This window comes from Tenrec ecaudatus, chromosome 6 (assembly GCF_050624435.1).
Source record: "Tenrec ecaudatus isolate mTenEca1 chromosome 6, mTenEca1.hap1, whole genome shotgun sequence".
Lineage (NCBI taxonomy): Eukaryota > Metazoa > Chordata > Mammalia > Afrosoricida > Tenrecidae > Tenrec > Tenrec ecaudatus.
Window position 1 is genome coordinate 6,561,539 of NC_134535.1, and position 26,201 is coordinate 6,587,739.

At 50.4% G+C, this 26,201-nt stretch overlaps 1 protein-coding gene across 1 annotated transcript in view; it reads left to right on the forward strand.

Moving 5' to 3' along the window:
- EFCAB6 (EF-hand calcium binding domain 6) overlaps nucleotides 1-26,201 on the forward strand; it is a 276,300-nt gene that overhangs the window by 79,965 nt on the left and 170,134 nt on the right. Inside the window, exons 8-9 of the mRNA XM_075552609.1 lie at nucleotides 3,179-3,288; nucleotides 20,128-20,252. Coding sequence (XP_075408724.1) covers nucleotides 3,179-3,288; nucleotides 20,128-20,252 — 235 coding nt within the window. The remainder of the gene's footprint in view (nucleotides 1-3,178; nucleotides 3,289-20,127; nucleotides 20,253-26,201) is intronic.

The following is a 26,201-nucleotide window of genomic DNA, read 5'->3' on the forward strand; positions in this document are numbered from 1 at the left end:
TAGTCAACCAACAAACCAACCAACCAAACAGCTAGCCAATCAATCAACCTATTAACCAACCAGCCAACTAGCCAACCAACTAAACAACCAACCAATCAACATATTAACCAACCAGCCAAGTAGTCAACCTATTAAACAACCAATCAGCCAACTAAACAACCAACCAAACAGCCAACTAACCAATCAACTTATTAACCAACCAACCAACCAGTCAACCAACTAAACAACAGCCAACCAAACATCCAAACAACCAATCAGCCTATTAACCAACCAACCAACCAACCAACCAGTCAACTAAGCAACCAACCAATTAAGCAAGCAATCAGCCAACTAAACAACCAAACACCTAACAAAACAACTGAACAACCACCAACTAAACAACCAACCTATTATCCAGCCAACCAGTCAACCTATTAATCAACCAACCTATTAACCAACTATCCAGCTAAACCACCAATCAACCAAATAAACAACTGAACAACTAGCCAACCAACCAAGAAACCACTAAGGGACAGCCTGCTGCCTGAACCTCTGAGCAAAGCTGGAGGCAGAGTGCATGGAGCAGCATTGCAGAGGGTTGATAGATGGTCAGTGGTGGTGTCATTGACTGCCCCCCCCCATTCACTGCCCTGACTGCTGGGCTCTGTAGGCCTGGGTCTCCTGCTCCATCTCAGGGTGGTGAAGGAGGCCCTTCTGCTTCTCTGAGCAGTGTCTGCTGGGTTACTCTCTTCTCAAAGCCCACGGAGCTCGAAGTTCTTGTGCGGCCTGAGACTTTGCTCCTGAAGATTTACCGGTAGGAAGGATTCCCTTGGGATTCCCTCTGGCCCCTGATCTGGTGGACTCACTGGCTCGTGGCCACCAACTTGATTCTGACTGCACAGAGCAGAATGGCCCCTGGGGGTCTTTATGGGAGCAGACAGCGTCATCTGTCTCCCAAGGACCGGCCAGTAGATGGGAACTGCTGGCCTTGAGGTTGGTTTGCAGCCGGCTTATCACCCTCTGCACCCCCTGGGCTTGTTGACTACGTATTAGGATGTTGGGGTTCTCTGAGCAGCACTTGGCTATTTTCAGGAAGGCTGGGTTTTCCAGGAAAACTGGAAGACTGGGGTTCCTGACGGTTATCCGGGTGCCACCACTGGACTGCCATCAGTGCCCCCACCTGGGTGCTGGCGCTCAGAACCTTATTGTCCGTCCCACGGCAAGAGGCCGCCTGAAGGATGGGGCTGCTCAGGGAGTTTCAGCGCGACCAGCAGGCAGCTAAGATCTCATCTCAGCGCAGTCGTTCTCGCGAGAAGAGCAGGCCAGCCTCATGGCAGCGGAACCCCAGGTGGGTGAGAAGGAAGCGGTGGCGATCCTCCCTGTGGAATGTGGAAAACAGGAACGACCGGTCCTTGAAATGCCAGGGACTGCATTTTGAGAGCACAGCCTGGGATTCCACAATTATAGAAACTGGGACATATGGAGACGAGGGAGCCCAGACACCCAAGGACCGGCCACCTACTATAAATGCAGCAACGCAGAGCTCACCCCAAACCCCGCGTCTCCAGGAACAGACGTGCACCATCGGACACGGGGGCTTAACCAAGGCAAATCACAACAATAGCCAAACCGAAACACAAAATCCCACCGACCCCTTTATCTGCTGTGGGTGTGGGTGTGTATGTGCTAAGGGAGAGAGGTGTTGCGGGAGGCGTGCATTTCTGTGCGGGTGTGGGCTGTGTATGGTGGGGGTGCGGCATGTGTGTTTGTGAGAGGATGTGTGGGGTATACGGGTATGTGTGTGAATGTGTGAGTATACGGGGAAATTATGAGTGTTTTATGTGTGTATGTGAATGTGTACGTATGTGTAGATTGTGTGTCTGTCTGCAAATACGTGTGTGCGAATGTGTATTTGTGGTTGTGTGTGTGCGTGGGGGCGTCGGGAGCACCACCACTGCAGGCAGCTAGGCCCCTCCTAGTCCTGGCTGGTGGGGCGCAGTGGGTGTGGCCCCACATGCGGCATCCATGTGTGGCCCCACATGTCGTGGGTGGTGGCAGCGGAGCTTGAGCACCCTGAGATCTGGAGCTCAAGAAGTGGGCAACTGGTGGGGACCCCAGACTAGCCCAACACACCCCTCTTCAGGTCCACGGAGGTGGAAATGGAGACACCCCATTACCAGCGTTAGAAAGAATATCTGGGTCTATTTTAGGGGTGCACAATGCCACCGTGTCCCTCAGGCTTCTTCTGAGTTGTAGACACCCCGGAAAGCTTCTGGGAAATCTCTGCCCCTCTGCTTTTCACCAGGGTGAAGCCGTAGGCCACCCGGGCCTCAGTTTCTCTTTAGTCACAGGGCATGCTCGGTCCCAGTCATGGCCGGCCCCAGGCAGTGCCCACCGAATCCTGGCTTACAACCACTTTCTGGGTTACTGATGGAAAGGGGGGCGGCCCTGCTGTCCCTGGGGCTGTCTGTCCCCTTCCCCTCCCCACAAAGGGGCCACCTCGGGGGTTACAGGCACAGCTTTCCCCGAACAGGCCCCCAAACCCACCTGTCCCTTTGTTTGAGATGAGCTTGTATGTCTCTTGATCAGTGTGTGCACCCCTAATGCCCGCCCCGTTGATCCCGAGCTTCCCGTTGTCCTGGCCTGCCTGTGGAAGTCTATCTGTCGGGAGACACAGGCATGGAGACGGGGTGACAACCTCGCACTCCGGAAGGGAGGCTGGTTCCTGGCCCATCACGCCCACGCGCCTCAAAGCAGAGCTCTTGCCCCAGCAGGCTTTGTTCGTTTGCTCGCGTCACGTGTAACCGAGAATGAGTTGAAGGTCTCCAGAGATCGTCGTTTTACAGACCATCTGCTGAAACGCAGCAATGCACCCCCTTCCATGGGCTCTTGTTCATGCCATTCCCTCCCTGCTGTCCGGGTCCCAGTCCTCTCCTCCGCCTTCCTCTTGGCTGGGCTCAGGGCTGCCTTTGTGATCTCCCAATTGGGGGGAGGTGCCCATGGGGTTTTCAGTGGCTGATTGGCTCTCTGGGTTTGGAAATAAAGCACCAGGTCTCCCCCTGCCTGCAACTGGGTGCGCTCACACCCTTTGCCTGACCAACCCAGCCACACTGTAGCGGACACCATAGGACCAACACTAGGCTCCTCTGTGATCCCACAGAGCACGTGCTCCAAGTACTAACGATCGTTTGCGTTTTAGGTTTTCAAGTCACTACAACGTTGATAAAAGTGAAGTGGACTATAAAGTACTTTTGAAGAACTTGAGCATAAACAACGACATTAACTCCCGATACTCCGTGGGCAACCCAGGTGAGCGCGTGAGGCACGGCAGAGAAAGGGCTCAGCAGTCTTTACCTGGCCACCCACTCCGAGGATTCTGAGGAAACACTTTGAACCCAGACACATTCCTTATTCACCAAGATATCGGTAGTATCACTGTTTGTAAGAATAGCCTAAACTGGAGGAAAGAAACAGATATAGCTATGGGCATGTAAATATGTAAATACATTCATTGATAATGACAGGGATAGAGGACACTGTATCGATATTTACATGTTTAGTATCAAGATAGCACATGGACCTCTACTCAAGACCTCCATTCACACAAGAACACTGTTCTGGTGACCTGGCATTCTTTGATACTCACCTTCCCGACACGATCGCTGAAGACAAAATGGGTACCTAATCAAATGTGGCGAAGAGAGCAGATGGTCCCTGGCTATCACATGATACAGCGTCTAGGGTCTTAATGGCTTGAACTTAGACAAGCGTCCAACTAACAGGGAAGCAAATAAGCCCACATGGAAGAAGCACACCAGCCTGGGTGATCAAGAGGTATGACAGGGGTAGGTATCAGGCATCAAAAGATCCAAAACAAACAACTATATTGACGTGAATGAGGGGAGTTGGAGTGGAAAATCCAAAGCCCATCTGTAGACAATTGGACATGCCCCCACAGAAGGGTGGGGATGATTCAACTAAGGTGTGGTATAGCACCGGCCCTCCCACTACCATGACCCACTTCTACATTAGAAATCTGGCTAAATCGGAGAACACACATTGGTACAGATAAGAGATCTGGACACATGGGATTCAGGACAGACAAACCCCTCAGGAGTAGCAATATCATGAGAGTAGGTCAAGGAGGGGTAAGGGGGAGAAAGAGGGAAACTATCACAAGTTTGGATATATAACCCCCCCAAAGGAACAAATAACAGAAATGTGGGTGAAGGGAGACAACAAACCGTGTAAGATATGAAATAATAATAACAATATATAATTGATCAAGGATTCACAAGTGTGGGAGGGTGGTGGAGGAAGGGGGTAGGGGGGAAGAGGAGCTTATGCCAAGGGCATAAGCCCTTAATGGCAATATCATCGTACAAATATGCTCGATACAATCGAGGTATGGAATGTTATAAGAGCTGTAAGAGCCCCCAATAACATGATCTTTTTAAAAAGAGTAGCCTAATGTCTAACAGTAGAAAATGGTCCAGTGAGCCAGGGTCCACCCACCCAGCACAGCCCCGAGCAGTGACTAATGGGAAGCGTTTGTGAGCGGGACTGAAGATGCTCACTAATAGCCAGACATGACTGAGGCATGACACGACTGAGAATAAATATTCTAGAGTATTCCTTTCAGTGCTGTATCTCGGTCTTGACTTGCCCTTCTTTCTGCTGCTTTGCTATTCGAGAAAAAGAAGAATCATGAAAATGCATTGCTTTATTGACGAGTCAAACATGACTAGAAGGACCAAAGTTAGCTGATTACAGGCTTCCAAGGGAGAACTTCCTGGTGCTTGAAGCCTGGGGGAAGGCTGTCCCTGGGGCATCATGGTTATGTGTTCAGCTGCTGTGAGATCAGCGGTTTGAAACCACCAGTCACCCCGAGGGAGAAAGACAGGGCTGTCTACTCCTGTCAAGAGTTACAGTCCCAGAGCCCCATAGGGGTAGTTCTACCCTGTCCTAGAGGGTCTCTGTGTGTTGGCCTTGACTCACTGACTGAGTTTTGGGACTTGGGTGGCCCATAGTCAGAGCCCTAACTCCGTGATGTAAGTTCATTCCCCATCTGAGCTCTTTGCTACTTCCCAAGAACTTTCTGGCCTCTAAACCAGCACTGTACCCATGCTTAGGTTAGGCAAGCCCAGTTGCCCTGGAAGAGTGTGCTTGAAAGTAGGTTACGTACGAAGAATGCAGAGAGATGCTCACCTGGAGAGCTGGGGGACTCGTCTGAGCCTTTACCCAAAGTAGCCAATCCAACAGTTGTTCGTTCCTAGACTTCATGGAAAGGCCGGGGCCCTGGCATTGCCTGGTAGCCACCTCATGACTGTGACGCGGGGGTGCACGATCATGTGGAATGCCCCGACCACTCCGTGGCCAGGCCCTGCCCATCCTCTATCCTATACAATCCGCAGTTGTGGGTGCGTCCCGGTCATGGTCTTTCCCTTGCTTCTGCACCCGTGATGAATGACCTGCCACCACCCACGACCTTGGGATGACTTCCTTTGTTGTCTCTCTCCATGTATATATAATGATGTGTACATAATGAGCCCCGGGTCTGTGAGTGCGCAGACTCCATCAGCCCGCGTTGTGTGTCATGTGTGTGTTGATAGTTTCCCTCACCTGGAGGGTGATGCTTGGTCTGTCGTTGTCTTGTCCAAAGCTTAATGAAAGGCCCTCGTTCAAGCATGTTGGCACGTGGGGTCTTTGGGCCCTGGCATAGCCTTCATCACAGCCTGGCTGATGTGATGCCCAGCGAAGCCAACACTCTGGTGACTGCAGGAGTGAGTGAGCCTTCAGTTCTTGCTAGAGCCTGTCTGGAGAAGACCATTGGAGGGCGTAGCTTCCTGGCCTATGGGTGGTCTCTTGCCTCAGGGGTCTACTCACTGTAACTAGCTCATTTAAGATGGGGGGTGGGGTCACTGTATGGTTTCAACCATATTTATTGACCGCCTTCTCTGATTATCAGCGTTGCCCTCCTAGTAAACGTCAGCGTGACAGATGGTCAGATCCCCGTCCAGGCCACTAACCAGCACTGCTTATCGCAGGCTGCTGGGGTCCGTGTTTTAAAGGCTTGTAATGTTGAGACTAGGTCCCTGCATGGTGCAAACAAGTTTCACTTGACCATGAACCTAACAATTGGTGGTTCCAACCCACCTGCTGATACCGAAGAAGAAAGGCCTACCGTCTGTTTCCTTCCTTATAGACTACAAGCAAGAAAATGCTAGTGTGGAGTTCTCTGTAGCACAGGGTCACCACGAGTCGAAATTGACTCAACACCCAGGGGATTTACGTTTCCAGAACCCACACCGGGTGCTCTTCCAAAGCCCCTTTCATCACGTATTTGGTAAGCTTATAGACAAGTCCCTGTACTACTAGGCGGAAAGCTTACGAGACCCAGAGAAACGGGGCAGACCTGCTGCGGTCCAGCCCACGGGATTCACTGTGCCTTCCAATAACACCACTCTGAGCTCAGAAGCCCTGTGGGCACTTCTGCTCTGTTCTGTGGAGTCAGGATGCATTGAAGCCGGCTGGACCACACACTAACAGTGCATTTAAGCACACACATGTACACACGCATTTCTTTTAGGTAAGGAGAGTGCTTTCCATGACTTTACACCCAATGACCGGCCTATCGGTGCAGTCTCGCACATAAACGTACAAAATAGGAATTCGAAAGGCTGGGTTAGACTCTGTTCCCACGTCATCACCCCCATGCTGTGTTCGATTGCTGTCATGCATGGTACTTTTACACTCACTCTACACACAGCACCTTGCCTCTTTTTCCTGTGACAGCTAGCTATCTTTTCAAAGCAATTAAAAATAAAAACAAATGACTTTTCCTTTATTGCCATTGACTGTACATTGTGGTCTGGCCATGGTCTGTCCATTGCTTTGGCTACATCCAAGTCGCTGGTACTTTACTTCTGCCAAAATAAGTTCCTTTAGCATGTGCTGCTGAGCAGATGGAAGCTCCCTCCATTGAGGCCTCAGAGGGTGTCTGTCTGTCTCCGTTCTTTTGAAGGGTGTTTGTGTGGCTGTAAGAGTCTGACTTGATCTCGTCTTCTTTCAGGACTTTAAAGGCATTGTGTCCTTGTCCTTGGCTTGCTTCATTTCCGATAAGGAGGATATTGTATTTAGGTTTTTTTCCCACTGTATGTAAAAATTCTCCCCCTTTGACTGCCTTTACATGGTCTTTCTACCTTTGCGCTCAGCAGTTTGACTATGGGCTGTCCAGATGCACTGCTTTCCCACCTCCTCCCACTAGATCCAGTCCCTGTGTCTTGGAGTCCTGGGTGGTACACGTGGATGTTCTAGCTGATTACTGAAAGGTGCGTGGATCAAGTCAGCCCAGACTTGCCTGGTGGTCTACTGACAAAAAGTCAGCCACGGAAACCCCTATGGAGCACCATTTTCCCTTGAGTCATGTGTGATCCATGACCCTGGGGTTCTGGTGTTTATTTGGTTTATTGTCCCCTGAGTTTCTACAGTTGGAGTTTTACCATGTTTGGGGAGAATCCTGGCTATTGTTTCTTCAGCTATTGCCTCAGTTGCCTCTGCCTCTCTTCTTCTGAGATTCCACTTACTCCTACATTGGACTGCCTGGGCTTGTCCCACTGTGCTTATTTGGCTGTGCAGTGCTGTTAACTCTGCGTGTCAGGGTGGACATTCTCCGTACACCTATCTTCAAGTTTAGTGATCCTTTCCTCACCTCAACAGTGTTGAGTTTCAACTGATGTACTTTTTATCCCAGCTTTCAGCAACATTTACTTCTTAAAGAATGATAGTACAATATCAAAACAATGAAACTGATGTTGGCACAATGAGCGACACAGCTCACACTGTTGTGTAATGCCACGTGTAGAATGGTGTAATCACCAGAGCAAGCACGTTGTTGACGATGGCATCGTTAGGTGCTGTCAAATCAGCTCTGACTTGTACTGAACCTCGGGGCAGCAGAAGGAAGCACCCCTCGTCCTGCGTCGCCCTCACAATTGTTGTTGTTTGGGCCCCGCATTGTACTTACTGTGTCATCCTATCTCTTTTTTGCTGGCCCCCCACTTTACCAAGCGTGATGACCTTCTCCAGGCACTGATATCCGATGGCCACACGTCCAAAGTACAGTGCATGAGACAGTCTCGCCATCCTGGCTGCAAAGGCACGTCCTTGCCGTACTTCTTCCAAGAAAGACTGTGTGTCCTTCTGGAAGTCCACAGTACTGTCAATATTCAACGTTCTTCGCCAACACCAGAATTCAAATTATTCATTCTTTTGCCGTCTTCCTTTGTTGTTGTTGTTGTTATCAAATTTTCACAGACACATGAGGCAATTGAAACCCCACAGCTTGGGCCGGGCACACCTTCAATCCTCCCAGCGAACACGTTGCTCGTCATCTCTTCAAGGAGGACTTGCCCAGTGAAACCCGCCACTCAGTTTCTTGACTGCTGCTCCCAGGAGCCTGGCTGTGGATTCCAACAAGATGCAATCCTGGACCCTCTCGGCTTTTCTCTGTTTACCATGATGCTGTCGACTGGCCTAGTGGTGAGGACCTGGTTTGGGTTTGGGTTTCCAGTGACTGGCAGTCCATGCTCAAGGCTGCAATCCTCCGTCTTCACCAGTACGCGTTCCCAGACCCCCTCCCTTTGGGCAAGCCCAGCGGGCCGTCTGCCTATCGCAGGTTGTGAATTGGCCTTCCTCCATTCCTGACACCACACCCTTCTGCTTGTGGCCCAGCTTGTCCATTTCCTCGCCATCATTTGTTGTTGTCACTCCTTTTTTTTTATGTTAGCGGTTTAATTTTCACGTGATAATATCTCGCCGTGGTTTCAATTTTCATTTCCCTAGTGGCTGCTTAAGTTGGACATCTTTCATGTCCTTATATGCCATCTGTAGATCCTGTTTGGTAAAATGAATTTTGTCCACCTTATAATTGGATTAAAGAAAAAATAACTGTTGAGTTTGGAGAGTTCTTTTTATATTTGAGATACGGATCCTTTGCCAAATATGTGGTTTGCACATATTTTATCCCAGTCTGGAGCTTCTGCTTCTCATCTTTTTTACAGTCTTTTTGAGAGTAAAAGTTTTTAGTTGGGAGAATATATTGTTGACTCTAAAGTTTTCTCGGAGTTAATATGCTGGCACATTATTTAAGAGATAAAATTCTTGCTTCTTAATAACCCCATTTTCTTCCTATCCAACCTTTGTTATAGTTCCCATACTTACTACTTCTATATAACCCCGTGGGTGGGTTAGGTATTGGGCTGCTAACACCAAGATTGGCAGTTCAAACCCACCAGCCGCTCCTCCGGAGGAAGATGAGGCTGTCTGCTCCTGTAAAGAATTACTTTCTCAGAAACCCTATGGCGGGTCCCGAGGACAGCGGTGGCTTTGATTTGTCTTTTACGTGTATTATAAAGGACCCCAGAGGGTGCCGTGGATTGTGTATGGGGGGATCATCCACCTCCCTCTGAGAAAGACCAGGCAACCTTCCCCTGTGAAGATGTGCAGCCTGTGAACCAGTTCTTGCCTCTCTTATAGGGTCACTCAGTGCAGGGGTCCTAGATTATGTAATAAACGCCAGAAGAGTGTGCTATAAATTTTGTTTAAGTTTTTAAAGTAAACAAAAAGAGGTTTTTTTCTATTTCTCTAATTTTCATTCTTACTGTTTCTTGTGATGTTCAACTTTTCCTGAAGATCTGTCTCCCTATGGTACAATACATTTCTTTAGCTCCAATCATGTCATTTATCATTTCTTGAGGTACAGGTCTTATGATATTGAATTATCTTATGTGCTTTGATTTGAAATCTATTTATTTAAATATCATGCATGGAGATTTCTTTTTTTAAATCATTTTATTAGGGGCTCATACAACTCTTTTCACAATCTGTACATACATCATTTGTGTCCAGCATATTCGACGTATATTGTCATCATCATTTTCAAAACACCTGCTTTCTACTTGAGCCCTTGGCATCATCTCCTCATTTTTCCCTCCCTCCCCGCTTCCTCCTCCCACTGAACCCTTGATAATTTATAAATAATTATTCTTTTAACGTATCTTACACCATCTGACGTCTCCCTCACCCAGTTCTCCGCTGTCCATCCTTCAGGGAGGAGGTTATATGTAGACCTTGTCATCTGTTCCCCCTTTCTCCCTAATCCTCCCTCCACCCTCCCAATATTGCCACTCTCACCACTGTCCCTGAGGGGCTCATCTGTCCTGGATTCCCGTATTTCCAGTTCCTATCCGTGCCAGTGTACCTCTCCTGGTCCAGCCGGTTATGCAAATGGTAGAATTAGAATCATGATGGGGGGTGGGGGGGTAGGAAGCATTCAAGAACCAGAGGGAAATTGTGTTTCATCGTTGCTACACTACACTCTGACTGGCTCGTCTCCTCCCCACAACCCTGCAAGGGGATGTCCAATTCCCCCCAGATGGGCCCTGGGTCCCCACTCTGCACTCCCCCTCATTCACAGTGCTATGATGTTTTTTTTTCGTCTTTGATGCCTGATACCTGATCCCCTCGATGCCTTGTCATCTCACAGGCTGGTGTGCATTTTCCACGTGGGCTTTGCTGTTTCTCATTTCTACTGAACGTAGAATGCTAGGTTGGTTTTCAGAAGTTATCTTTTACTTCCTTTGTCTCCCATATGTAATGAGTCATTTTCCCCCGACCATGTTAGTGAATGCTTCTTTAATGTTTGTTTTTCAGTAATTTGCCTATGCTGAGATTAATTTTCCTTTGTATTTGGGATTTGGGGTTTTTAGAATCTCGACATTCATGTTTTCATCACATTTGGGAGAATTTCCCATCCTTATTATTTCAAAGAGAAGCCCTGCTGGTGTAATGGTTATGAGTTGTACCACTAACTGCAGGTCAGCAGTTTGAAACCACCAACCGCTCTGCCGGATAAAGAGGAGGCAGTCTACTCTCATAAAGGGTTACAGTCGTGGAAGTCCATATGAGGATGAGTCAAGTCCATGAGAGCGAGTTGGTTCCAATGCGTAGAATCCCAAAGTGCAGGCCACTATTCTACACTGTCCTTTTTCAGAAAATAAAGGTCAAGACCCCAGCATGCGTCAGTCTTTCTGAAATTGCCCCACACATCTCTGGAGTTCTGATACCTGCCATCTACCACCTTTCCCACCACTCCCCGCCCCCCAAATTTCTTTTTTAGATGGGATGATTTTTGTTTCTATCCAAGAATTTAAAATATTATTTCACTCGTATTATTGCCACATGGTTCCTTGTTCTATGGTCTTTATTGTTCCACTGAGACTCCTACCTTCATTAATTAGGAGAACCTTTTCCTTTATATTATCAGACACAATTGTAGTAGCTGCTTCACATTTTTATCCATTAATTCCAGCATCCAGATTATTCTGGGGCTTGGTCTTTGTTATCTTTTTCCTTGAACGTTGATTGTTGATTACAATTCATATATATATTCTAGCAATTTGGAATTTATCTGGGTGGCATAGTGGTTATGTGTCGGGCTCCTTACCACCAGGTGAGACGTTTGAAACCAGCAACCACTCTGTGGGAGAAAGCAAGCCTTTCTGCTCTCGTGAAGAGTCAGCCTCGGAAACCCACAGGGGCAGTCCGACCCTGTGCTGCCTGTGTGCTGTGCTGGAATCGACCCAGGGATGGCAGGGAGCTGGCTTTGATAGAGTGAATTTGGGGGCAGTGGAAGTGCAGTGGTGGAATTCTCACTTGTTACATGGGAGGCTCACACTTGATTCCTGGTTAATGTACCGCAAGCACAGCTGCCACCGGTCTGTCTGTTCCTGGAGGCTTGTGTGCAGCTTTGGGACTGGACAGGCTCACTGGCATTTCCAGACTGAGATGGACTAGAATTGAATTTGCTTCTGGAAAAACAGCCACTGGCAGCACGGCAGCCCAACCCTGTTGAACAGGGAGTTGCCATGGGTTGGTTCGGGTGGAAGGGAGACGTGATAGCAGTTAACAACATCCGCTAGGAGGTGCTCAGCGTCCCTGGGTGCGGATTTGGATAATGCGCTTGGCTGCTCACTGCAAGACTGGAGGCTTGAGTCTGTCCGGAGTTGCCTTCGAAGAAAAGCCTGCCGGTCTAGTCACGAAAAACCGGCCACGGGGAACCTGCGGGGCAGTCCCACCCTCACCCCAGTGGGCTGCGGGGTTAGAGTTCACTCCGCGACAGCTGGGGTTTATGGGAGGTTTTGTGTTGCAGAAGCGATGGGGTCTGTCATGTTCTGAAGAACGGCGTGTATGTTTGTGGTCAGTCCATGTAGCTCTACGCAGACGCTCATCTCCGCCCGCCTTGGGTGGGATACCAGCAATCTGCTCCTCAGATCCTATTCGGGAGGACAAGCGAGAAGTTTTCCGGGGGGTGAGGGGGTGGTTAACGTAGACTTTGAATTTACCCCCTCTGTAATTCTCTTCTTTCTGGGGTCTCTCCTCCTTACCTGAGTGGTGACTGATGACCATAGTTTTGGGAGGTCCACCAGGCTCTACCCAACCAGGAAGTCTGGTCTCTTTTGTGACTTCAGTTTAGGCCCACCTCTCTCTCCCATTCGATCTAAACCTGCTGCCATCAACTTGGTTCTGACTCAGAGAGACCCTGCCGGGCCACATTGAAGGGAAGAACAGTCCCTGGCGGGCTTCTGAGGCTGCAACTCTTCGCGGCAGCTGCACGCCTGCCCTCTCTCCCTGGAACTGCTGGTGGTTCTGAACTGCTGGACCTTGTGCTTAGGAGCCCAACACATAACCCACCATGCCACCCGGCTCCCTCCCTCTCCATCTGGGATCTTCTAATGCAATCCCTTTCACGGCGGCTGGTAGCAAGAGCCGGGCACCATCTCCTTCTTCTGGTCTCAGAGTCACGGAGACTGATGTTCACATGGCCTGTCCATCCACTGGACTCGTGATTTCCACCTCTCTTTGACTTTGATCACTCTTTTTTCCTGTGGGTAGATGGCTGCTCACAGCCTTTTAAGATCTCCGTGGCTACTCACCCCAGAAGAATGGAGAGCATGATCTTTGTGGACATGTTTTGCCGACTGACCTCGGTGTCCCCGAGACATTTCTGGCTCTTGTCCAACCTTCTCGCTCCCATCTGCTTACATCATCAAGAAAGGGCTCCCCCCTCCTTTACTGAGCCAGTCTCTACCGATTGCCCCCTCGGAGTGGAAAACCTGTCAGACCATCAATTGTCTTGGTCCTTCCGGGCGCCATGTTCATTTCTGGACGGATTTCTCTCCCCTTCCTTCTCTTTTTCTAATCGGTTCTTGTGCTCTGGCAGGCAGACTCTGAATTTCCCAAGTCTGATTTCTATCATTCTCCCAGCGTCTCTTGTGATTATAAAATGAGCAATCAGAGGGGCAACTGGGTGGCACCAAGAGGCAAGCCCTGGTCCAACCGCTGGCCTACAGGTGGGTGGTTTGAATCTGCTCGGAAGTGGACCAGGAAAAATCGGAAGGCCTGGCGACCTGCTCCGGGAGAGTCCCAGCCCTGACAACCCCACTCAGCAGTTCTACTCTGCACGTGGGGTCACCACACACCGGAATCGACTCAACACCAGCTAACCGCCAGCCAGAATCATGGATCGCTCCAGGACAGATGGTCAGCGCCCTCCGGTCTGGTCCAACCCTCCCACACCCCTGTGGCACAGCTCTTGCTCCTCCATCCCTTGCAGCTGGGGAAACAAGCCCACGGCAGCGTGCTTTGTGAATGGCAGCACTGTGGGTCAGACCCAGATAGCTGGCTTCCAGACTCAGTTCCCAATCTTAGTGTCTTTCAAAGGCGATGAGTCTTCCTGACTTGGGAACCCCCCTGGAGCCATGTGTACTTTGGGGCACCAGCCTGGAAGCCGCAGCGCAGATCTCAACAAAACTCCCTGCCCCTGATCACCCTGTAGGACAGGGTAGAACAGTCCCTGCCGAGGAGCAGACAGCCTCATCTTTCTCCCACAGAGTGTCTGCTGGTTTTGAACTGCGGACCTTGCAGTTAGCAGTCCAACGTATAACCCACTATACTGCTAGGGCTCTTTAAGTACAAGTACATTTTATGTGGCCTTTAATCTTTCAGGCACGCAATTTTAATCTACTATTATTTTAGTCGTGCTTGTTTTCTGCATGGTGATTTGAAGTTCATCTCAAGAGCATAATCATTTAGAGAGCAGTGTTACATTATTCTGAAAGTTTCACCTTTATAATTAAGCACGTGATTCCACGGGTGTCTAAAGATATGCTCTTATTTTGAATGTGAACCCCTGACCTTCAATTATTTATGAATGATGAGCGCTAAAGATATGATTTGCTAGTGTGCGCTCTAGAAGTACCCATTATCAAGAACAGGTTCTAATTTGGAGGCAGTCCTGGGAGAAGGGGCGTACGAGGAGCCCCGGTGGCAGAGTAGTTCTGTGTTGGGCTGCTAACCACAAGGTCAGCAGTTGGAGCCCACCAGCCACTCTGAGGAAGAAAGAAGAGCCTTTCTCCTTCTTTAGGGAGCTTCCGTCTCAGAGACCCGCGCCGGAGTTCTACCCTTTCCTGTCAGATCAGGGGGTCTGGTGTTTTGGTTCTGGGTGGTGCCACCCAGTGGCTCCGCAGAAGACAGGCCCGGCATATGCTCCAGAAAGGTGCCAGCCCTGCCCCTCAGAGATACTACCAGGGTGGAGACGTCAGCATCCAGAACAGACACGACAGCCATCCCATCTGTCTATAGGGTGGGTGCTGGTCTTTGCCCTGCTGGGTTTGGGGCAGGGGTCTCCAGTTCATACATGGTCAGCCGCTCACTCTCTCTGACGTCTCGCTCTAAGTCGAAACTCAGGAGGCAGAGTGGTTATACGGTTGGGCTGACTGCCAACCGCTAAGCTAGCCAGCTCTGTGGGAGAAAGACGTGCTTCCTACTCACACAGAGTTACATACCCGGGAACCCGCGTCCTACAGGGTCGCTGTGAGTTGAGATGCCTCAGTGGCAGTGAGTTGAATAATCTTTAGTTTCTGCTTCGCTGGCCCCTTTCCGCTTTGCTGCAATTGGGTCCTTCCTCCGGGACTGTCCTCTTGCCCATCATGGGCGCCGACTGTGTGAACACAAGAAGTGCTCGTGAGGAACGGGCTCCTCAAGGGTGGCTCTCGGCTCTCCGGTTAGAGCCCTTGGAGACGCTGGGCTGTCCTTCACCCCATTTCCAATCAGAGGGCATTTGTGGGGAGGACAGGGAGTGTCCGGGGTTAGGGAGCGGCAGTGAAGGACAGAAGCTGGTGTAATTGATGCGCCGGACAGTCATCGGATCCACGGCTGAGCACTCGGCTGGCTGCTACCTGGACTCCCCGGACCGCGGGCTTCAAGGCCCCTGGTGCGGTTGCACTCTGTCCTGCGGGCTTGCTCAGCGCCACCCCACCACAGCCTGTTGTAGTAGCCACACACGGGCCACAAGTTCCTGGGCTGTGAGGTGCCAGGGCAGGCTTTGGGTCTTATCACGTCTCCAACCTCTGAGCCGGGCTAGCTGTTTGAAAGGGGCAAGCACGGGCTTCTGTGTGTGTGTGCGTGCGTGCGTGTGCGTGCATGTGTGTGTGCGTGTGCGTGTTCTTATGAGTCCTCATTTGAGGCCCCGAGCAAAGTGACAAAGGACAGCATACGGAGATCCTGTGCCTGGGCCTTGCGACGCTCCACCTGCCAGAAGCCTGGTCCTCGGTCTTGAGATGGAGCCTCCTCTTCCTCGGTCAGCGAGGCTCTGTTAGGCCCTCCCTGAAGTCCCCTGCAATTGTCTGGCCTAAGTTCCAGCTCCCTGAGGCCAGAGAATTCCAGAGCAGGTGCTAAAAGACTGGCTTTGTGCTTAATGACGCACGCCGCGCAGGGGGTGTACGGAGAAGACTTCTTAACCAGAATCCCAGATGACTGGCAGTTTGTTCACTGCAGCTGAGTGGTTCTCAGTGTGCTTAATTTGACTGCAGCTTATTTGCAGACATTTTAGGAAATAAATCTGGGAAGCCATTTGTGGTTTTGCCGTTGATGTGAGAAGGAAAATGCAGTTTAGGTTTATTTTATTCTCTTTTATTGTGATCGTAATATATGCTTGTTGAAGAAAAAAACAAAACCAGGAAACACACTATAACAACACCCTCCCATGCTTCCACCTGAGTCCTCCCACTGCATCTTGCCTGGTGTAGTAACCTCCTAGCTAGTTTTCCTGGTACATGGATGGAGGGATGGAAGGATGGATGGATGGATGGATGGATGGAGGGATGGAGGGATGGATGAGTGGATAGATAGAGGAGTGGATGGATTGATGGATAAGTAGATGGATGGATGAATAGATGAATGGGTGGATGAGTGGATGGATAGGTGGATAGGTAGGCAGATATACAAAATGAGTGTTAAAAATGAAAATTGAATTATGTTCATTATCCTTTCATCACAAAACTACACATATATATGTGGAAATGTCTGTGCCCATAAACTTAAGGATGCACATTCATTTTAATGTCTATATGATATTTCATAGTTTGGATGAACCATGTTTATAAAACCAACTCTGTTAATGGACCTTTAGAGTGTTTTTATTTTTCCCATCTTTAAGTAGGGTAGAAAGCATCCTAAGCCATGTGCCTTACCAGGCGGTTCCATTGTCCCACCAGTGTAACGTTCCAGAAAGAGATTTGAGAGCGTCTATGTACCAGGTTTCGAGAGAGGAATCAGAAGTGGCTCTTCGCCTTTTCTTCAATCCTTGTCCACTTGAGAAGTGAAAAATGCAGACTTATTGTGATAGGACATTTTAACTTACCCCAGGGAGTTTGAGCAGCTTTTTATACACAGATTAGATTTTTGGGTGAATTGCCTGTGGCCCACTTTCATACTTGGACATTTATACTTAAACCCACTGCCATTGAGTCGATTCTGATTCATGGCGACCCCATATTGTGTTTCTGAGGTGACAAGTCTTTATGGGAACAGAGAGCTCGCTCCATCCTCCTCCCTCTGAGTAACTGGTGGACTTGAACCACCAACCTTGCAGTTAGCTTACGCGGCAATGCCACTAGGGCTCCTTCGATTTATCTTGTTGATGCCTAAGAACTCCTCTTATATGGTCAATACTTACCTATATTCTTCACACACATTAACAGTAGTTTCACACTGTTTTATTTCAGTGTTGTTTGGGTGCTTTTAAAAAAACTGAACCAAAATTCAATCTCTGTATTATCACATCTATTGGTTACCTCGGGAGCCCTGGAGTTTACCATGAGGCTGCCATCCGCAGGACCAGCAGTTCAAAACCACCAGCTGCTGCTCGGGAGACAGACGAGACTTTCTACTCCTGTAACTTGGCTGTTGTTCCTTCTTGTCCTTATTGCAACATGACTGCCAAAGTAAACCAGAGTCGTTAATTACCGCCCCCCACCCCCCGCGACAAGCAGATGGATTCTGGGCTCCCATTTAATTCTAGACTCAACCCAAGAACAGTTAGTTCTTATAACAGGGCCCTGCTCCATACTCGCCTTCATGAAATGATCACTTAAGATAAGGTGCTGCAGCAAAGTGTGATGGAGAAAGTAGATGGTGCCCGGCTATCAATCAGAACAGTGTCTGGGGTCTTAAAGGCTTGTATTCAAACAAGCAGCCATCTCAGGGAGGAGTCAGCTAAGGCCACGTGGAAGAAACACATCAAAATGAAAATAATAAAGTCCAAATATGGCGAATGGAGAAGTATCAAAGCTTGAACTGTGAAAACCCAATTCGTAGAGGCTATGGAGCACCCGATTCATCTGCAGACGTTCTAGTCAGATGAAGCCTCTGTCAGATCCCCTCTAGCCACAGGCACGGGGCTCGGGCAGCTGTACCACCAGAGATTACTGCAAACTTGATAATGACGGATCGAGCCATGGTATAATAGGACGCGTGGCTTTACCCCACCTGAATTTGCTCTAGGCTCCAATATCTGTCACTTGCTCCATGATATAAATCTCTTCTGTTTTTTTAAAAAAATATTGTTGGTGGTCTTTTCTTTCTTATTCCTTATCTTTATTTAATCTTATTGCTATTAGTTTCCTCTTTGTGTTTCATTTTTGTTTTGTTCTTTATTGTTTCCATTCAGTTTCCCAGTTTGTGAAGCACAGAGGGCTGGATGCATAGAGACAATAATTTATCCAACTGTTTATGGGCCCGGGGCAGGGCTGTGTAAGCGGAAATGAGGAACAATGAAACAGCAGTGGGGAGGGAACACTAGAACTGATTGTGATGACATAGATGAACCTTTTAAAAAGGCAATTCAACTCTGGAAGTGTATGATATGCGACAACTGTATCAAGAACACCACTAAGAAAGAAAGAAAGGTTGACCAATGGTTACCATGGGTGAAGGAGGAAGATTTTTTGCTTAGGGCCATTGAGTTTGTGTTAATGATGGTGGAATAATTTGGAACAGGATCTCAGTAACGGTTGTAGAACATGAAGGGTACGATCGCTGGTGCTGAATTACACATGCAGAAGTTGTTGGACTGGGGGATGATTTGTTGTGTCTATTTTTGACACCATTGAAAATCACGTTACATGACCAACGATGAGGATAAGGAAGAAGAAAGTGGTCTGAAACGGATTGTAGTGATGACTGTACAACTCTCTTCATACGTTTGAACGACTGAATTGTATGATTGGTCGATGAAGTGCCAATAAAACCGTTATTAAAAAAAGAGATCTAGTCTTAGGGCTCAGGGCAGTTCTACTCTGTCCTGCGGGGTCGCTGTTCAGTCAGAACTGACCTGATGGCAAGGTCCTGGAGCGTTTTATCGTTTCATCGTTCGACGTGTAATCTGTTTAGTCTCCAGCCATTCTATCTTGGAGTTAGTTGATGGCAGCGAGCTCTTTTTGTTTGTTTTTTTAATTGATCACTTACATAATTTCTGGCCCTAATGTTTCCCTGGAGTCACCTTCTTAGAAGGAGATTATGTCGAGCATAACATGTAGAATATAACATGTATTATTTCATCTGCATGTTGGACTGCTCGAACTTCAGAGTCAGCAGTTCGAAACCGCTAGCTGCTCCGCAGGAGAAAGACGAGGGTCTCCACTCCCGTAAAGAATCGTCGTGTTGGTGCGAGGTGCCATCCAGTCGGCTCTGACCCACAGCCACCCTGTGCACAGCGAAGGAAACCCTGCCCAGTCCGGGGCCATCCTGGCAATTGTCCCTGTGCCTGAGCCCGCTGCTGCAGCCAGGGTGTCGACCCAGCTCACTGAGGGCCTTCATCGTTTCCGCTGCACCTCCACCTGACCCAGCACGATGTCCTTCTCCAGGGACTGGTCTCTCCTGACAACATGCCCAAAGTGTGGAAGACAAGGTCTCCCCATCCTCGCCTCTAAGGAGCACTCAGGCTGTACTTCTTCCACGACAGACTCATGTGTCCTTGTAGCAGTCCCTGGTACTTTAAATATCTTTCTCCAGCACCACAGGTCAGGCGCAGCCAGTCTTCTCAGGTCTTCTCTACTTGCGGCCCCACTTTCACAGGCCTACGAGGAAAGGGAAAATGCCATGGCGTGGGCCAGGCACACCTGTGTCCTCAAAGTAACATCTTTGCTTTTGAAAACTCTGAAACAGGCCTTGTGCGCAGATTTACCTCATGCAACGCGTCACCGTCGTGGAAACCCCGAGGGTGGCTCTACCTTGTCCTGTAGGGTTGCCGTGAGCCAGAATCGACTCGATGCTGTCAGGGAGTGTGCAGTTGCATTGTTCTAAGTATATTCCATTTCATATAAATTCGCTTTATCTTGGATTTACCCTAGAATAAGATAGCAAGTAGGAGATTAGCTTTATATTTTCCAATATGACCACTGAGTTACTTTAAGAGTAATTAGTAGATGGCTTAGAGTTTTCTTGGCTGACTCTTACCTTGATATTTACCAGGCAGGTATTGATGGAAAAAGAACCCCACAACACTTCAGATTTAAACGTACCTTTGGCAAGGTTAAGGAACCCTGATGGCTCTTTGGGACAATGTAGGGCCGCTCACCACAAGGTCGGCAGTTCAAACCCGCCGGCAGGGAATCGATGAGGCCTGCAAAGATGTGTGGTGTCGGGAACCCTGGGACGCAGTCTGCTCTGCCCCGCGTGTCAGAATCCCCCCAACAGTAATCCGCTCGGCCATGTCACCCACTGAAGGGCGCTCTTCTGTTTTTATAGTGGTCTCAAGAAGCAACCAGCAAGTCAAGCATCCCAGCAGGAAGTGCTTTCCCATTTCGGAATTATCTGAAGACATGGTGGAAAACTGCTCCTTAGACGAAATCCAGAGGACCTTTTGCCAAGAGGTAGGAGCACCTCCCGACGGAATGCCAGAGGTCTTCCCCCCTGGTGCCTCCCCAGAGCAGCGTACACACAGTGGGTCCAGACGCGGTGACAAGAGGGGCTGTGAGGCTGCCTTCATGTGGGCGGTCACAGCAGTGCCCTGACAGTGGCTGTGATGAGACCGCAGTGATCACGCGCCTCCTGGTGCTGCCCCCATGCTAAGTCTAGTGCAGGCGGCTGCAAGCGGGGATGCAGAAGGTATGCAGTTTGATGTGCTTAGCACGTGTGGTTTGGGGGGGGGGGGGGAATCAGCACAGCAGAGCAATACCCACGCAGCGCTGCACACACGCCATTCAGCGCCTGGGTTTGTGCTTTTGAAGCTGTTTGGCCCTTCTCCCCTCCCTTTCTCCAGTCCCGCCTCCCCATCAATGGAAACACACCACCTTCCGTGTGTCCCACCGAATCTCTGGAGCTGCACTCGCTGGTCAGATCCCCACCCGGAGAGACCACGGAAGGACCCAGTGCCCGAGGCAGAGATTCTTATTAGTGACGCTAAACTGCTGTCTGGTCTGAAGAAGACTCTCAGGGAGAGGTTTCTGGAAGAAAAGACTCTTTGTGATCTCGGGGTTACCCCTTTGGACGTGCACTCGACCGGAGCTGTCTCACGAAGTCTGGATCCCCTGCGAAGTTTAAGCTCTCTTCTGTACACACCGCCCTCTCCTCCTGTTGAGCACTGTTCTCCAGAGACTCTGGATCAGAACATTTAATAATTTCAGGCACCACCCAGTTCCATTTCTGCCTCCTATTTTGGACTCTCCAGTTGTTGTGCCCGGGGCGGCCGCCGATGAGCTTGGGAAGACGCAGGCACCACACGATGAAGTAGGAGGGAGGACAGAAGCTGTAAGCACGTTATTAGGCCAATAGACTGAGTTGCCAATAATTAGCAATGACTTGAAGCCTCCAAACCCAGAAACGAAGCCCCAAGAGGTGTGTGTCTGTACAGATGCCCCCGGCAGCTCTTCCTTTGTGTTCTTGCAAATGCAGGAAGCCCCAAGACTCGGAACAAATTCCCGTCTTACGCCTGCCCGTCTGTCTTCAAGTCAAATTTGCACATAAGTTGAAACAGTTAGGTATTTATATCTAAACTCAGTCCATTATTTGTCCTGGTGTAGCATGTAGAGCAAGGGTTCTCCACCTTCCTCATACCGCGAACCTTTCATACAGTTCCTCAGGTGGTGGGCCCCCCCCCCCCATAACATTATTTTCATTGCTCCTCCTTCATCACTGTCATTTTGCTGCTGTGATGTATCGGGCGACCCCTGTGAACGGGCCGTTCGACCGCCCCAGGGGTCACGACCCCCAGGTTGAGAAGCGCTTGTCTAGCGTGTACCTTTTGTCTCTGGTTGTTGTTGCTAGGTGCTGGGGAGCCAGCCGTGACCCTGGGGACAGCCCAGTGCGACACCCTGCAGCCCCTCGGCCAACACAGATCTCTTTCCCACTGGTTTTCTGCTTTGCCAAACACGAGGTCCTTCTCCCGGAACTGGTCCTTCCTGACAACATGTCCAGGGTGCGTGAGACAGTCTCACCAATCCTCACTTGCAAAGAACACCGTGCTTCTTCCGAGGCTCATGCGCTGCTGTACGTGCCTTCCCGTGAGTCCCAACTCACAGCAAGAGACCCGGCCCTCCAGGTCCCGCCCCACCCTCTGCCCGGGCATGCTTGCACCCACCGTGGCAGCCGCCGTGGCAGCCCACCTTGATGAGGGTGTGGTTTGTTTGGTTTGTGCTCACTTGCTACTCTGCCAGGCACGAGTCTAATCCCTTCTCCAGGGACTAGTCGCTTCGGATAACATGCCCACCGTCTGTGAGAGGAAGTCTCCTTGTTTTCTCTTCTAAGGAGCATCCTGGCTACCTCTGGGCATGGTTGACCATCAACCAGTGCTCTTTGGGACAGTGACTTTTGTCTATTTTTCCTTCCTTCCTCCCTCCCTCCTTCCCTCCCTCCCTCCCTCCCTCCCTCCCTCCCTCCCTCCCTCCCTCCCTCCCTCCCTCCTTCCTTCCTTCCTTCCTTCCTTCCTTCCTTCCTTCCTTCCTTCCTTCCTTCTTCTCGTAGATCTTTGGTTTGTTCCAGCCCTGGTACAAGGGGGAGGAACAATGAAGGGGGCTGAGAGGACCTGGCCCAGGGAACAGATCGGAGCCCCTCTCTCACCTGCAGCGGATGAACCGCACAGGGCCTTCTGAGCTCAGTTCCATAGGCCGTTTCTCTAGATGCGGTGCGAGGCGGCCTCCTGCCTGTGTCTCCTCTCTGGGCTGTTGGGCACCACTCTCACTGGGGGCTCGGTCTCTGCCCGCAACAGCCCCATCCTCACTCACACCTTTGTGCAAAGCACGCACCGGAGGGCTGCTCGGGATGGAGACCAGGTTGTGGCTCTGCTGGGGAGTCAGAGGAAGGCAAGGCCTGACTTGGGCTGGGGACAGCACAAGGAGAAGAAACCAAACTTTTCCCTAGGCCTTGTTGTTGTTGGGCACCGTGGAGTCCGTTCCGACCCATAGCAACCCTGTCTGTGTACACCAAAAGGACACACTGCCTAGTCCCGGGCCGCCATCTTTGCAATTGTTCCTAAGCTTGAGCCCATTGTTGCAGCCACCGTGTCAATCCATCTCACTGAGGGACGGACGCTCTGCAGAGGGCAGCAAGTCCTGCTGGCTGGCAGGGGTGCCCCTTCTCACAGCGGTGGCTGTTCAGCGATCCCAGGCCAGCTCTTTAGATGCCATGCGTCGTTCAGTAGTGTGCTCATGAAGCCTGCAGCATGGCGACTGAAGGCCTGACTTCCTGTTCACGTCTCTCCGCTGGGGAGATGCTGACTGCCTTCTTCCCCTTGGGCTTCACACATTCCATTTTAAAACTTTACTGTCTTCTTGAGCAGCATCCCTTTGGAATCTTTTGCTTCACCGCATTTGCCTTTTCTTTGAGCTGCTCTACATTCAAGATCAAGTTTCAGAGTCTCGTCTCTTAACCATTTCGGCTCTCTTTCCTTCTTTCCCCTTGACTTTTAAATGACCTTTAGTTTCTTCCTGAATGAAGTCCTTGATGTGGTCCCACAGCGCACCAGCTCCTCCCTGCATCCAGTCTGCTCTGCAGTGACCTGGGATGGACACCAGGTCACCGTGGGGCTCTCGTTATCATTTCCCCAGCTGCAACTTGACCTTGCACATGAGCTGTCCCCATGGGTCTGGTCAGCCGTCAGCAGCTGCAACTTGACCTCGCACATGAGCTGTCCCCATGGGTCTGGTCAGCCGTCAGCAGCTGCAACTTGACCTTGCACATGAGCTGTCCCCATGGGTCTGGTCAGCCGTCGGCTCCTGGCCGTTTCCTGAAGGATGATCAGGAGTTTCCCCCGGCTTCCTTCCAGAGAGGTAGTCGACTGGATTCCCATGTGCTCTATAGATGGCAAGGCCCACGTGTCTAGTCACCCCTCGTGTTGTTAAAAAATAAAGGTTTTTGCAACGAGTAAGTTGTGAATCTCGAAAAAATGTTCTGTCTTTCCACCTTCAGCATCGTTCCCGTCACCACAGCCTCCTTTTCCAGCTGCTGGCCCTCTGTTTCTGGGCATTCTGATCCCAGGTAGTCATCAGGGCACCTCGACTGCCGGGGGCTCCAGCAGTGGCACGCTGCAGAGGTTGAGGGAATTCTTCAATGTCTTCACCTTTGGAGTCAGTGCTCCGTGGGTCAGCTTGGGTCATGGTCATTTCAGCTGGTCTTCCTTATCGTTCCGTGGATCTTATCGTTACAGACAGCACTGTACTTCAAGATACCTCTTGAATTTTGGGGGGATGATGCTGATGATGATGAATACCACTCCCTCTTCTTTGCATAAAAAAGACGACAGAAACCCTCCCCCAGCCCTCAAACACCGTGAGTGTCATGCCACCGAATCACAATGATTGACGGGTGCTGTAAAGTAGTGCTTGTTTACGCCTCAGACCACTGTGTGTTCTTCAATGTTTGGATGCCATAGGCTGGACCAGAGTTGATTGTACGTCGGGCATAAGTTGGACATGGGCACCCCGACTGCCTGCACATCCAGCCCATCACACAGCAAGCTACTGCCAACTTCCATCAGTCACACTCAAGAAAACTGGAGTAAACCGAAAGGTCTCTTCTTGTTCTCAGACGGGAAATTTTAGTCTTAATCCCCATTCTCCCATACATGTAGTTGGGTACATATGTGATCATGTATATTAAGTTTAAAAAATGTCTACCAAGCAGATTTACCCTAGCACCCATAGAGTACTTTACCATACTGAGGAGAACGTGCCACCGGTGCTGCAGTAGACACACAAGTTGACTGAAGAGCAGACGTAGGACAAGGGTCAAACTTCATGTGCGAATCTAGCACAGATGATATGGCGTCTTAACCAAGTGTGGTTGGGGTCGGGCAGGGGGCGGGGGGGGTATAATCAGCAGTGACCACTGAGATAATTGGAGGACGACAGGCTAGTAACCTTGCACCCTTCACAGACACGGGCCATCTAGCTGCACCAACTAAGTTTAGGAAGGGAGGCACGTGCATCCAATACTTGCACTCTTGACCTTGAGACTGCCTTGTAAACGTGAACGACAGCCCAGAAGCCTCCAGAAAAAGCCGGGCAACTGCCCAGGCCAAACATTCTGCCAGGTTTGGCAAAGTACCTGCAGCAGAAACGACCAGTAGTCACGGTTCCTGACGCACGGACAGCTCGGACCAATCCCTCTCAGCGTGCCACACTCCCAGTTTAAAAATAAATGCCAGCGAGGAGAGGAAGACGTGCCGATGCTAATGTTGCCCAGGGCAGCCGAGGAGCGGGCCCTGGCCACCCTCTGGGTCAGCTGGTCAATCCTCTTGTTGTTAGAGACTTAAGTGCTCTTACCAAGTGGTGCGCAGCCGTTACAAGAGAATGCAAGCAATTCCAAAGAGTACCCGGAAGGAAGGGGTGCGTTATTCAAAGCCCACAGGAGCGTGCCAAGGTAACCCTCGGTGAGCATCAGTTCAGGCCTCTCTTTATTCCTGCAGAAGGATGCCGCATGGGTGGGTGGGGGTCAGAGGTAGGACATGGCCAATGGGGCTTCACGTTAGAGTTCTCGAGTTGACAGAGGAAAGAGAAACTTCCTCATCACCTCCATCGTCAACTCTTTCCAGGGCCAGGCTGGGGACCCTGCCCTGGGTCATTCTGACAGTGCTGCTCTCTCAGAGGCTACGGCCTCCTTCTACCTCCTTGAGGGTCTCCGTGAGTGAGTGAGGCCCTGGTAGCACCCCAGCTCTCAGATGAAGAAACCGAGGCAGGAGGCGGGTCTGCGGCTTGCCCAAGGCCCCTTGCAGCAAAGTCCCAGAGACCAAGGCGACCCCCGAGTGGTGGAGCTCTGAAGCCTTTGCCCTTCCCCCACTCCAGCATCCTCCAGGGAACGAAAGGAAGGCCTCTGTGAATGGTGGGCAGCTCCTTCTTCACCACCAAGAGCACTGGCAGAGAAGAAAGGAGCAGAGAGAGGCTCAGCACTGCAGAACTGGTGGAAGGATCAGTGACAGGCCTTCTCCCGTTTCTGCACGTCTCTCCCTGCCTCACTCTTTCTCCCGGCCACGTTCACTGTCCATTCATTCTGTTACCTCCATCCGCTCAGGTGCATCCGCCTGCATTTACTATGAAGAGGCCGTGGGGTGCTCGGCCACCAACCCAAAGGTCAGTGCTGGGATCATGTGCTCCCACAGCGCTTACAGTGCTGGAAACCCCACGGGGCAGCCCTACTCTGTCTTATCGGGGCTCTAAGAGTGCGGACGCATGCATTGACCCTCGGGCGGCCCGCCCAAGGGCACCTAGTTCTGGCTGTCTGCCCAGAGAGTGCCTGGCTCCAGCTGCGTGTCCAGAGAGCGTTGGTTCTAGCTAATTGTCAGGGACAAAGGCAGACACCACCTCTGCTTTCCTGCACAAGATCACAGC